At 41.0% G+C, this 13,575-nt stretch overlaps 1 protein-coding gene across 1 annotated transcript in view; it reads right to left on the reverse strand.

The window, feature by feature from the left end:
- Window positions 1-2,706: 2,706 nt before the first annotated feature.
- Window positions 2,707-13,575, reverse strand: part of LOC135463484 (potassium channel subfamily T member 2-like) — a 62,177-nt gene continuing 51,308 nt past the window's right edge. The window contains 7 exon segments of the mRNA XM_064740741.1: window positions 2,707-5,210; window positions 6,407-6,571; window positions 7,984-8,068; window positions 9,427-9,553; window positions 9,928-10,077; window positions 12,493-12,576; window positions 13,325-13,426. Coding sequence (XP_064596811.1) covers window positions 6,436-6,571; window positions 7,984-8,068; window positions 9,427-9,553; window positions 9,928-10,077; window positions 12,493-12,576; window positions 13,325-13,426 — 684 coding nt within the window. The 3' untranslated portion in view covers window positions 2,707-5,210; window positions 6,407-6,435.

Genomic DNA, 13,575 nt, shown 5'->3' on the forward strand with positions numbered 1-13,575 from the left:
GTGTGATCAATTTCTGTTTTGAAATTTTGCTTCCGGTTTTTGACATACACGTAGCTTAAAAGTGTTTATTTTGTTTGCTCATTGTAGAAAACGCCAAAAAGTACTACAGATTTGTTCTCACCTACTTGTATAAAGATTTAAATGTTTGGTTTCAATTTGGGATTTATGAATCACATACTGTAACAGTCTGATTTTTGTTTCACCGTAACCCGGGTAGGTCGGTAATAACAGGATAGGTTACATCTTTTTTGCAGGTTTATTTACATGATCAGATTACACAAACGTGTAAAACGGAAAATGTACAAATGTCGTTCAGCACACTATTATGCCAAAACAGAGCCCACAGAGCCCACATGTACATTTTTACTCTCCTCCTTTCCTCGTTGACGAAGGAAAGATCTGTAAAAAATGGGCAGATTTTAGATACATCGCTCATAGTCCTTCCTATACTCCTTACCATGCATGTGTCGCTCTCCGTGTTCGCTTTTTACATCACCAGTCACAAATTTTGTACAGAAATCCCGAACAACCCCGAGGTCACTGGGTCCACACTGATCAGGCAGGAAGTGATGTCATGAAACACAAAAACTTTGTCTCAATCTTTCTTTCTCTACAAAAAGACTTTATACACGTGCATTCTCTTTATGTGAAGAAGCCCCCCAGGCGGGGATAATCCGTGGGCATCGCACTCTACTTAATTTTATCGACGGTAAATTGAAGGCGGTTAAGATACCGTGATGAAATCCTGCGCCCAATGGGGTAACATTTCTGCACCTGTGGGATGTCCACAACTGGCGTGTTCGTCGGCGACATCCAATCTCGGGTAACATTGCGGAGTTGGGCTTGGCTTTCACTCTGGAGCGGAAAAACAACTGACCATCTCATCAGGTCTATGCGACAGCGATATGAAACAGTGCAGCAGGTAAACGGCCGACATACTCGGTACTGAAGTGTGGAATTTCCCAAACTGCCTCCACCCCCGCTTCCTAACCTGCCTCATCGGTTGGCCGTTTCCATCAGTTATGGGAATATTTTGCTAAGAGTGCATTTTATGCCCCCCACCCCCACCCCCAACACGAAAAACAGTATAGGAAAGAATTTAATAACGCAGTTCATTTTATCAGAATATCAGGTGTTGCGTTTAAAAATATACTGGCGATGTTGTCCGAGAGCTATATACTGGCTGTTGTCATGCACTAAGGCCTCGGGAACAGTGGATTTGTTCCCCGCGGCCTCAAGCAATGAGACTAAACACTGAAGGTGTCTCAGTCATTGTGCAAGCGCCAAGTGTCCAGCTAACACCAGACCTCCTTATCGCGACAAAGCTAAGAGTGGTTAGCCTATATGTATAATGGTAATTAGAGATTACACTTTCTGGACATAAGACCACTCCGAGATTCGAACCAGCGACCTCGGAGTCAAGCATCTAATATCCAGTAATACATGTCAACCGTCTAGACCAGAAAGTACAACCCTCCATAAAGAGATACTATTACGTAAAACTTTGAACAAGAGCGACAAATTTTTAAAGTGCTATCAGAAGTATAGCCTAGCCGAAAAGTTTAACTACAACAAAGCAGTATTCTCCAGGGGGCCTCCGTGGCTCAGTTGGTTAGCGCGCTAGCGGAGCGTAATGACCCAGGAGTCTCTCACCAATTCGGTCGCTGTGAGTTCAAGTCCAGCTCATGCGGGCTTCCTCTCCGGCCGTACGTGGGAAGGTCTGACAGCAACCTGTGGATGGTCGTGGGTTTCCTCCGGGATGTGCCCGGTTTCCACCCACCATAATGCTGGCCGACGTCGTATAAGTGAAATATTTTTGAGTACGGCGTAAAACACCAATCAAAAAAAATCAAATGAATAAGTATTCTCGAGTCTCTTATCGATTTTTTATCTTAAACACGGCACTTGTTGCTACCTCGCTCAGGACTGATAGGTTAAAGGAAGTAAACAGGACTGGTTGGCCCAGTGTTAGTATAATGTGACTGGGTGGGGTGTCACGTCTGGTGTTTTCGTCACGATACATGTACATCATTAACGGCAGCACCTTTGCGGCATGGACTCACCCAGCCACAGGAGACACACACGTAATGACCATTCGTCATCATATGGATGAAAAATTGCTAAGCGCGCCGTTAAACCCCAGGCATGTATACGTCCATACATTTATTTACGTCGTACTCAGGAATATTTCACTGATACGACGGCGGGCAGCATTGTGGTTGTGACTCCTCGTCCGCAACTAACTGAATAACTGTTGGGTACGACGTACATTAACCACGGCCATACATACACACATACATATTTAGCCACATTTCCGTCCTTAAAATGATGATGATGTTCACAATGTCTGAACAACACAAACGTGATGAATGGGATCGTTGTACGAGCATGCTATCGCCGATGCTCCAATTCAACCAATGGGACATGGGTCCGAGTACCAAACAATCGACTTGGGGTATCGTCAGATTATAAAAAAAATCTACTGAATCGTAGTTGCTTGTGTGTGTGTGTGTGTGTGTGTGTGTGTGACTGTATTACAAGCTTATTCCTTACAGCGAACTTGCGTGAGTCTCTAAGTTCATTGCCACTTGTAAAGAAATCTGGAGAATCGAATGAATGTTCTGTTTGACAAACATGCTTCAAAGACAAAAAACATGTTATTTTTGAATACACATAGCCTTTCCGATGTCTTTAATTTATGTGGTAAGAGAGATAGGCAGAAGATGACAAAGAAAACAGGATTGAAGTTAAAAACCGGAACCGGGTTGACACAGAATTTGAACAAAAAAAAAAAAAATAGGCAAACGTTTGAAAAACCAACATTTGTATTTTACATATGCTAATGTATCACAAGTACCACAAATATAAGGTTGAGAATATCCAAACTAAGGTGGTTTGCAAAAGTTAAAAATTGACAACCACTCCTGCAAAAAAGAAAAACAAAACACTTCCATTTACGTATTCACTATACAAGGAATGACAAATTTATATGCTGAAAATCCCATTGCTGGTACACGCCATGCAAGCAACATGGTAATAGAGATAAATATATGTAAATAATATAAATAAGTTGTTTAAAACCATACATGTATATTGCATAATTTAAGTACCTTACGGAATCATTGAATTGTATGGACAGTAAACGACTTGTATTTGTTATATAATTATAAATATTACAGTCTAATTATATATAATTAGACTGTACATAAAAGTGAACACAAATACAACATTTCATCAAATCGGAACATACAGCACATTTTTTCTCTCCATTATGCTGGCTTAGAGAATGATCAACTTCAAACTTTACACCTAACACGATGAGCTGGGAATCATTTTAACTGGCGTTTCAAACCTCAACTGGTGTTAAATTCAATGACGTTTCAGTTTTCTTCTCCCACATCGCCCAATGACACGAAGGCATGGTAGGTGGCCATGGCGAAAGGAAGACCTGATTATTCTGTTTAAAAATTGCCTTACAAATGCAGCGATCACTGTAACAGTTTTTGTTAAAATGGTGTTTCACATACATCTACCCCACTGATTGATTTTCTTTGAAAGATTACTGTTTCGCATACAGCCCGGTTGAAAAAGGTGTTGCCTTGCTGAACACATGCCGTAAATATAATTGGTAGCATTGCACATTCTGTTGAATATTTCATTCTGTTGAACACACGCCGTACATATAATTGATAGCAGGCATTATTGCTTCTTTATGTTGAAGGTATCTCTGTCATACAGTTGTTCCAAGAAGAATTACTTATTCGGTTAAAGATGCGTTTGACATACATACAACTGTACCAGGAATTATTGCTTCTTCTGTTGAAGGTATGTCTCTGGCTCATTCTGTTGAAGACGTGTCTCACATACAACTGTATAGCAAGAAGCAACGTTCATTCTGTTGAAGACGTGTCTCACATACACCTGTATAGCAAGAAGCACCGTTCATTTTGTAAAGGCGTGTCTCACCTATAGCAGGAATCATTCTTAATTCTGTTAAAGATGTGTCCCACAAATAGTTGTACAGCACGGAGTACTGATCATTCTGCTGAAGACGTGTCTCACGTACAACTGTATAACAAGAAGCACTGTTCATTCAGTTGAAGATGTGTCTCACCTATAGCAGGGGTCATTCTTCATTCTGTTAAAGATGTGTCCCATAGATAGTTACACAGCACAAAGCATTGATCATTCTGTTGAAGATGTGTCACAAATAGCTGTACAGCCCGAAGCATTGATCATTCTGTTGAAGATGTGTGACAAACAGCTGTACAGCCCGAAGCATTGACCATTCTGTTGAAGATGTGTCACAAATAGCTGTACAGCCCGAAGCACTGACCATTCTGTTGAAAATGTGTCACAAACAGCTGTACAGCCCGGAGGATTGACCATTCTGTTGAAGATGTGTCACAAACAGCTGTACAGCCCGAAGCACTGACCATTCTGTTGAAGATGTGTCACAAATAGCTGTACAGCCCGAAGCATTGATCATTCTGTTGAAAATGTGTCACAAACAGCTGTACAGCCCGAAGCATTGTCCATTCTGTTGAAGATGTGTCTCACAAACAGCTGTACAGCCCGGAGGATTGATCATTCTGTTGAAAATGTGTCACAAACAGCTGTACAGCACGAAGCATTGACCATTCTGTTGAAAATGTGTCTCACAAACAGCTGTACAGCCCGAAGCACTGATCATTCTGTTGAAGATGTGTCACAAACAGCTGTACAGCACGAAGCATTGACCATTCTGTTGAAGATGTGTCTCACAAACAGCTGTACAGCCCGGAGGATTGATCATTCTGTTGAAGATGTGTCACAAACAGCTGTACAGCCCGAAGCATTGACCATTCTGTAGAAGATGTGTCTCACATACAACTGTGTAGCTGGAAGCATCCTACTGTACCTTAGTTCACAGCTGAGCATCATTTAGCGTAAGATGTGAGATACATAGCTGAAAAACTGGTGATCCATATCGGTGAAGAACTTTCAAGTTCTGTTGGAGAGATGATCTACTTTGCTTGAAAAGTAGCGCATACCGCTGATGGTCATTTGATACTGAGGGCGTGCACTGGTACACTGACTCATTTTACGCTTATTACTGTTCTCACATTATGCTGTCGTATTCCGTGGGCGGAGTCGACAGCTGTTGCCATGAGCAGCGACCAAGCGCTCCGATTGGCCGATCAGATGATTGACGGTTGATTAACTTATACCTACAACACGCACATTATGCAAAAGTTCAAACAACATAAAATGGATAACTGGTACATACATAAAACTCCAAGAAAAAATGAAACTTTAAGATATGCTAATGTTTAATATATTGCAGTTGTTCGAGGATAACAAAAAAAAAAATGTTGCAGGTACAATGCATATATAGCCATTTCAAATCCACCTTCATCAATATGACATTTCCCATCAACAGAAATACTGAAACTATTACCAAGACAATTTTTCCAGCAAACAGTATTGCTGAAAGTATTCCCAAAACCACATTTTCCGATTTAGTTTTAATGTTATTTCATTTTGGACCAACAGATTTAGTTCCAATGTTATTTCATTTCCCGCCAACAGATTTCGCTCCAGTGTTATTTCATTTCCCGCCAAAAGATTTCGCTCCAGTGTTATTTCATTTCCCGCCAACACATTTCGTTCCAATGTTATTTCATTTCCCGCCAAAAGATTTAGTTCCAATGTTATTTCGGTTAAAGCGCTAGCGCAGCGTAATGACCCAGGAGTCTCTCACCAATGCGGTCGCTGTGAGTTCAAGTCCAGCTCGTGCTGGCTTCCTCTCCGGCCGTACGTGAGAAGGTCTGTTAGCAACCTGCGGATGGCCGTGGGTTTCCCCCGGGCTCTGCCCGGTTTCCACCCACCATAATGCTGACCGCCGCCGTATAAGTGAAATATTCTTGAGTACGGCGTAAAACACCAATCAAAAAAAAAAAAAAAAAAAATCCAATGTTATTTCATTTCTCGCCAAAAGATTTAGTTCCAATGTTATTTCATTTCCCGCCAAGAGATTTAGTTCCAATGTTACTTCATTGCCCGCCAAAAGATTTAGTTCCAATGTTATTTCATTTCCCGCCAACAGAATGGATACTAAAGTATTCCTACAACCTTCCCACCAGCAGAATCGTTTCGTGTCATGATATTTTGACCATATCATGACTGTGTTGTTACAGCAGAAAAAAACCCTCTCCGCCAACAGAATATAAGTCAAACGGGATGCTTAAATACACTGTATTTCATGTTAAAGTTACTTTACTGTAAAGTTCATAATCTGTTATCATATGCAGTGTACATTATGTGTAACTAGAAACAATTATCACAGTATCAGCGTTGATTTTTTTACCTGACCTCATTTCTTTTCTTTGTGGTAAGTGAATGTATTTTGGCAACGCACAATTACCTGTAGTTATCTCCCCTTATATTGGGGATTCAGGGCACAGAGTGAAGGTGAACGAGATCCACTTTCTTACAAGTGGGCGGAGTTTCAGTGCTACAGTGACGAGTTTTCCGTCGCCTGAGGTCGATCGGTTGAACAGCACACATAGAACTGGGTTGGATAACGTAGCTAAAATAAAGAAATAAATGATTTCAACACTCGCGAACTAAATATAAAGTATGTAACAAATATGTAACAAATATGTAACAAATCTAATAAGGCTTTTAGGCCTGGTGTAATATCTCAGTATTTTGAACAACTTTGATACCAGCTTTATTTCAAACTCACAGCAGGGTCTTACTCTTGTCACTGCTAAAAACAATTATGGATGAACGCTTTAGTTCACACGTGCTTCAGCAGAGTGGAGAAACACGAACAAAGAATGTTGTCTGAAGGTAAGCTCAAATTTCAATTTGTTGGGTTTATATAAAAATTATGTAAAAAAGAATATCCCATTACAAATCACACCATCTAAAAACACCCGCACTTGAACCCGTCTTAAACAGGTTTTAAATATTTGAATTCTAACACGGGTTCATCACGAAATGACCGAAATGATGCCAATGTGTAGCAAGATAAACACCAGGTATTCATTCTCTCTAAGTTTAGAGCTACATGTGCTATAGTTTCACTTCCTCCCGATCAGCAATCACATTTGCCGCCTTTTCCTTACATACCCAGCGATCAGGTAAAGGTTTCAGCTTGCCACAGCTACCATAGCATCCACCAAACCACCCGAGCTCTTTGTTTTACAGCAATTTATTCATTAAGACACTAAATATAAGACAGTCAGATGCAAATGGCCGCTTAGGAAGGGGCATAAAGATTAAAGGTTATATCTTTAAAACCAGCTGACAGGTCCCGATAGCACAGATGGTTGAGCGTCCGCTTCAGGAGCAGTAGATTCAGGGTCAATCCTAGGTCGGGTCACAAGTAAGACTTTAAAAGAGGCAGTTGTAGCTTCCTCGCTTGGCATTCATCATTAAGGGGATGGTGCAACGACTGGTTGACCCGTATCAGTATAATGGCTCGGGCGGTGCGACTTACTTGCCTTCGGTAAGCCTGCTGAGTGAAGCAGCACTACGTGAAAGAATGGTGGAAATCCGCCCTGCAACCAGGAGGCACACTACACTCTAAGGACTCACACCTAAGGGTCACACCTAAGACCTTAAAAGAGGAAGCTATAACTTCCTCGCTTGGCTTTCAGCATATTAAGGAGATAGTGCAACGAATGGTTGACCCGTATCAATATTATGGCTTGGGTGTTGCGGCTTACTTGCAACGAATGGTTGACCCGTATCAATATTATGGCTTGGGTGTTGTGGCTTATTTGCCTTTGGTAAGTTGTCTCAGTGAGGCAGCTCTAGATAAAAAAGCGATGGAAATCCGTCCTGCAACAAGGAGGCATATTACACATGCATGCACTCTAAGGACTCCTTCGTTGTTATATGGCTGAAAAATTGTTAAGTACGACGTTAAACCCTAAACACGCACTCAATCACTCACTCACTCAAAACCAGGGGCAAACAGCTCACACTTACACAATATCGCCACGTTTGAGCCGGCGTCTGTAATAAGGGTTGACAATCACGAAGGAAACATCCGTCTTGTTTCTGTGGTCGTCATCTAAAGAAAAAGAAAAGAAATTCGAGAACAATGAGATTGCTGATTTATTAGCTATCCATGAATAACTATGGAACTATGTAAAGGCCACAACTGGTTAGAGCACTTATTCAGTGGACAATCCGGTAAATACATGGAAGAATTTGGAACTGTTAAAATACTGAGTTATGATGACAACCTGATCAGATATGAAGCTGAAAAGTTGACCCCCATATGGAGATGGAAGTGTTGGTTAAGTAAGCAGATGGAGGTGTTGGTTAAATATAGATATGGAAGTGTTGGTTAAGTATGGAGATGGAAGTGTTGGTTAAGTATGGAAATTGAAGTGTTGGTTAAGTATAGATATGGAAGTGTTGGCTAAGTAAAGAGATGGAAGTGTTGGTTAAGTAAGGAGATGGAGGTGTTGGTTAAGTATGGATATGGAAGTGTTGGTTAAGTATAGAGATGGAAGTGCTGGTTAAGTAAGGAGATGGAAGTGTTGGTTAAGTGTGGATATGGAGGTGTCGGTTAAGAATGGGCATGGAGGTGTTGGTTAAGTAATAAGGTGGAAATGGTGGTTAAGGTGTGAAGGAGGAAGAGTTAGTTAAGTGAGGGGATGGAGGTGATGATTAAGTATGGAAACAAAAGTGTTTGTTAAGTATGGAGATGGAGGTGTTGGTTAAGTACAAAGGTGGAAATGATGGTTAAGATGCAAAGGAGGAAGAGTCAGTTAAGTGTGGAGATGGAGGTGTTGGTTAAGTATGGAAATAAAAGTGTTGGTTAAGTATAGAGTTGGAAATGATGGTTAAGATGTAAAGGAGAAAGAGTTAGTCAAGTGCGGAGATGAAAAATTTATTTTTATTTATTTGATTATTGCTTAACGCTATGACAAAGAATTATTCACTTATCTGAAGGTGGAAACCGCCTTGCCTGGAGTAAACCATCGACTTTTGACAAGTAACTGACAAACTTTTCCCACGTATGACATTCTGATATGCTCATTAGACTGATGCAAACGTTCACATGAGTGTCTTTGATCGCTTCGATCTACAAATTCGCTGCCGCTGCCGCCCTATAAGTGAAATATTTTTGAGTACGGGGTAAACGCCAATGAAATAAATCAAATTCGCTTCCCAAGATGGGGTTAGAACAGGCACCTCGCGAGGGCCATCAACTGAAAGGCGCGCACGTTTGACAAATATGAACATGGAACAATGGGATCAACTTGGGTTAGTCAAACGTGAATGACTTGCTCCAATACGAAACTGGAAAACATCAGCATTCAGATATGTAGATGGCATCTACAGTTGACCGATGGTGAGTCTGTGGCATGTAAAATGCACGACCCTTGTTCAGCTTGCAGAGCCACGTGCAGTCCTTACTGTAATCATCGTCTGGTAAGCCCAGAATTTCCATGCGGCACTTCACCAGTCGCACCACCTCTTTCTTCATCGTTGCCTGTCGCCTTCGTGTCTTTACTGATGGTCCTCTCAGAGGCCCGTTCTTTCTCTGTGAATGGAAGCGGTAACACAAGATATGCTTTGTACGGTTACACATAGCGTGAACAAACATATGAAAAAGACATCATAATCAGATTATTATGATTTTGAAAATTTGTGAATACACGCATGTTTGAGTTCTAACTTTTATAGCTGAACCCAAGACGCACCTGTCTGCTGCAAAAGATCATTTCATATAATCTGTGGCGCATCATGACCTTTAGGCCTCTCTGCCGTGAGGTATTTTAGTGATCAAGAGACATAAACTAGAGACACTGTAATGAAATGACTTAAATAGTGCATAAAACAATGGTAAAGCCGAAGAAAACAAACAAATGAAGCACATATATTTCATACATTTGTTAATAATGTCTACACTCTCACCAACTTATGCTCATCCAGGCGGTCTGAAGGGTTGTCGCCCCTTTGTGTTCTATAAATAGCGATGGGGATTTCCCCAGTTGTAAGTACCAGACTCTGAAACAGACGTCCGTAAGTGGGAAACGTTGCGACGGTCTGCTTTTTGACGCGGATCTAGAGCCAATAAAATAAAATAAACACATATAAAACAATGTCAAATACTACCGCATGGCCAGTAAAATAAGATCAGTGACAACTGTATGATAATTACCAAAATGGTAAAACGTAACCGGTGACATCCGGCAGTTCAGATTTACAATGACTTGGCACAATTCCGACTGATGTCTGCGAAACCGTTACAGTAACTGTCTCCACAAACACTTCTGGCTGTAGCCTACATTCATACAACGTTATGTCAACTTATTGGTATACACGTGGTCAAATTAGCTTAACATCTAGTGAAAACTTACAACAATGCGGGTTATTTCATGAGCACTTGATGTTGACAAAGTATCTATTTGTAAAAATGTTATACTGACTCTTTCTGTGATATACAGATTAGAGCGGAGTCTTTTGTAGGAACTCCCATTATGTAACAGGGCATTTAACACTGTACAATATACCATACTCGTATTCATGTATAAACGTGAAGGAGGTACAGGTATATTTTGGTCTTAAAGAGTATTTTTTATATACTGGTAGCGGTAATGCAAGTCAGTGAGTAACATTCTCAAATACATTTTCTTCAATTAATCTGTGCGGCGTGGAGTTCCCCAAGGCTCTATTCTGGGACCTGATTTGTTCCTGTTTTGTTTATTTATTTATTTGATTGGTGTTTTACGAAGTACTCAAAAATATTTCACATATACGAAGGCGGCAAGCATTATGCTGACAGAAAACCGGGCAGCGCCAGGGGGAAACCCACGACCATCCACATGTGACTGGCAGACCTTCCCACGTACGGCCGAAGAGGAAGCCAGCATGAGCTGGACTTAAACTCACAGCTACCGCATTGGCGAGAGGCTTCTGGGTCATTACGCTTTTTTAAAATTAAATACAGCGAGAGATATTTTGTAGAATATATATAGAATAAGAGACATTGTGTAACAACTTGTACTGCATGCAGTGACACAGTTGTGAGAACGTCTACTATTTAGTGAGATTCTAATTTGGTGGTTCTAAACATTAAAAAAAATTAAACATATTCTTACAATGTTTTCTAACAAAAATATTAAATTACCCCCACTCTTGTAAAATATATATAACTTTGAAATTAAAGTTAGCTTTAATCTTGTCTTATAACCAACATTTGTGTTGAACGAAACTGAAACAAGTCATGCCATCCGACTGTCACTGTGACAGATTGTAGTACATATACGTGAAGTGAAAGATCTTCTATGAGAACTTAAAGTGATAGAGAGAAATTCTGTGACAACTTCTATAATATTTTATTTATTTATTTGATTGGTGTTTTACGCCGTACTCAAGAATATTTCACTTATAGGACAATGACCAGAATTATGGTGGAAGGAAAAAGGGCAGAGCCCGGAGGAAACACACAATCATCGGCAGGTTACTGACAGACCTTACCACGTACGGCCAGAGAGGAAGCCAGCATGAGGCTCCTAGGTCATTACTGTGCTAACCAACTGATTCTATAATATATAAAGTGTCAGAACCGTGCGGAGAGAAATTTGTGGATGACTTACATTGGATTAAGTGGTGGTCAAAAGGTGAGAAGGTAACTGGACAGAGTGAGAGCGATAACTGGACAGAGTGAAAGCGATAACTGGACAGAGTGAGAGCGATAACTGGGCAGAGTGAGAGTGATAACTGGACAGAGTGAGAGACATTTGTGAAGACTTACACTGGGTTTTGGGGGTTACTTCGCTATATTTAACATACAGTAGTAGAGTGGGAGGAAATTCCTGAAAGAGCTTACATTCTCTACTCGTAGGGACATCACAGACAATAACACCTCCGCAGCTGTAACGTCGGCTAGATACCCGGGATCATACGCACCACTGTAGACTTTTAGTTCCTTCTTTTTTCGAGCTTTATCTTGTCTTTGTCGGTCAACGACATTTTCAGTGCAGTTTTTGTGAGGAATGTGTCGATCTCAGGTCAGTACAATGGCCTATTTATGTATTTATTTAATTGGTGTTTTACGCCATACTCAAGAATATTTCACTTTACCGACGGCAGTCAACCACAACCGGTTGTGCTAAACTTTGGTTTTTATGTAGTACTCGACAACTGTTCAGTCGTATGACGACGAGGAGTCATAAGGTGTGTGTACATATGCTGTGCCTTCTTGAGGCAGGGCGAGTCCATGCCGCCAAAATGCTGCCGCCACTGCAGCATCATGCCGAAGACACCAGACACGACACACCATCCAGTCACATTATACTGATACCAAACAGTCCTGTTTTCTTGCTCTGGCCTCTCAGCGCGGATCGTCAAGCGAGGCAGCAACAAATACCATTTTTAAAGTCTTTGGTATGACTTGATGTATATATATCGTATTAGGATGGATAGGATCTTGAGAACACGCAAATGCAAAATGCAGATGTATTTGAGAGAACTTACACTGGATAAATGCCCTGACCCTTCCACCCTGTCAATGCCCAATAACAGGCGCACAAAACTAATCAGGTAGTCCTTCACGAATGTCTGGAAACACAGAATAGTACACGATTTTATACAATACAGCAAATATGTTAACAGAAACATATACAAGAGAAAATGTTAAATAGGAGGGGTTCCAGATTTCTGTGTAAACGCCTGTAAAGGTTGAATGAGTTACACGGCTGACTCGTACTGCCTGACCCTTGAGTCTTGAGTTGCTACTTCGCCTTACGACTCTGACGTGATTTTTTTTAATCTGTTCTATATTTAGAATTCTATATTCCAATTTCATAAAGGCAGTATTCCACCTTTCCAACATACTGGTATAGATTTGTACATTAACACAGCGAATCCCCTCCGCAAATCGACCATTTTGATAATGTTCAGGTGGGATCTGCAAAGGGGGCTTACCTGATACAATAGTGTGTCCAGCATACACAGGGGGCTTACCTGATACAATAGTGTGTCCAGCATACACACAGGGGCTTACCTGATACAATAGTGTGTCCAGCATACACACGGGGCTTACCTGATACAATAGTGTGTCCAGCATACAGGCGCTGAAGGCGCTCCCAGTATACACAGGGGGCTTACCTGATACAATACTGTGTCCAGCATACAAGCGCTGAACACGTTCCCAGTATACACAGGAGACTTACCTGATACAATAGTGTGTCCAGCCTGAAGACGTTCCCAGTGAACACAGGGGGCTTACCTCATACAATAGTGTGTCCAGCATACACAGGGGACTTACCTCATACAATAGTGTGTCCAGCATACACAGGGGACTTACCTGATACAACAATGTGTCCAGCATACAGGCGCTGAAGACGTTCCCAGCAGCAAAAGGAATGCGGAACATGTAGGATAAATTAGAACCTTGGTTTTTAATTGTCTGAAAAAAAAGAGTGTAACACAGTGAACTGTATTGAAGAAGAAAAGAAATTAGAAAATCAACAACAATCGTTAACCATGCAGGGAACAAAAGTGTTGTTAAAAGATGTCAGATGCGATTTGCTGTTTTCACAGGTATATGTTTCTTCA

The sequence above is a fragment of the Liolophura sinensis genome, chromosome 3 (assembly GCF_032854445.1).
Source record: "Liolophura sinensis isolate JHLJ2023 chromosome 3, CUHK_Ljap_v2, whole genome shotgun sequence".
NCBI classification, from domain to species: Eukaryota; Metazoa; Mollusca; class Polyplacophora; order Chitonida; family Chitonidae; genus Liolophura; species Liolophura sinensis.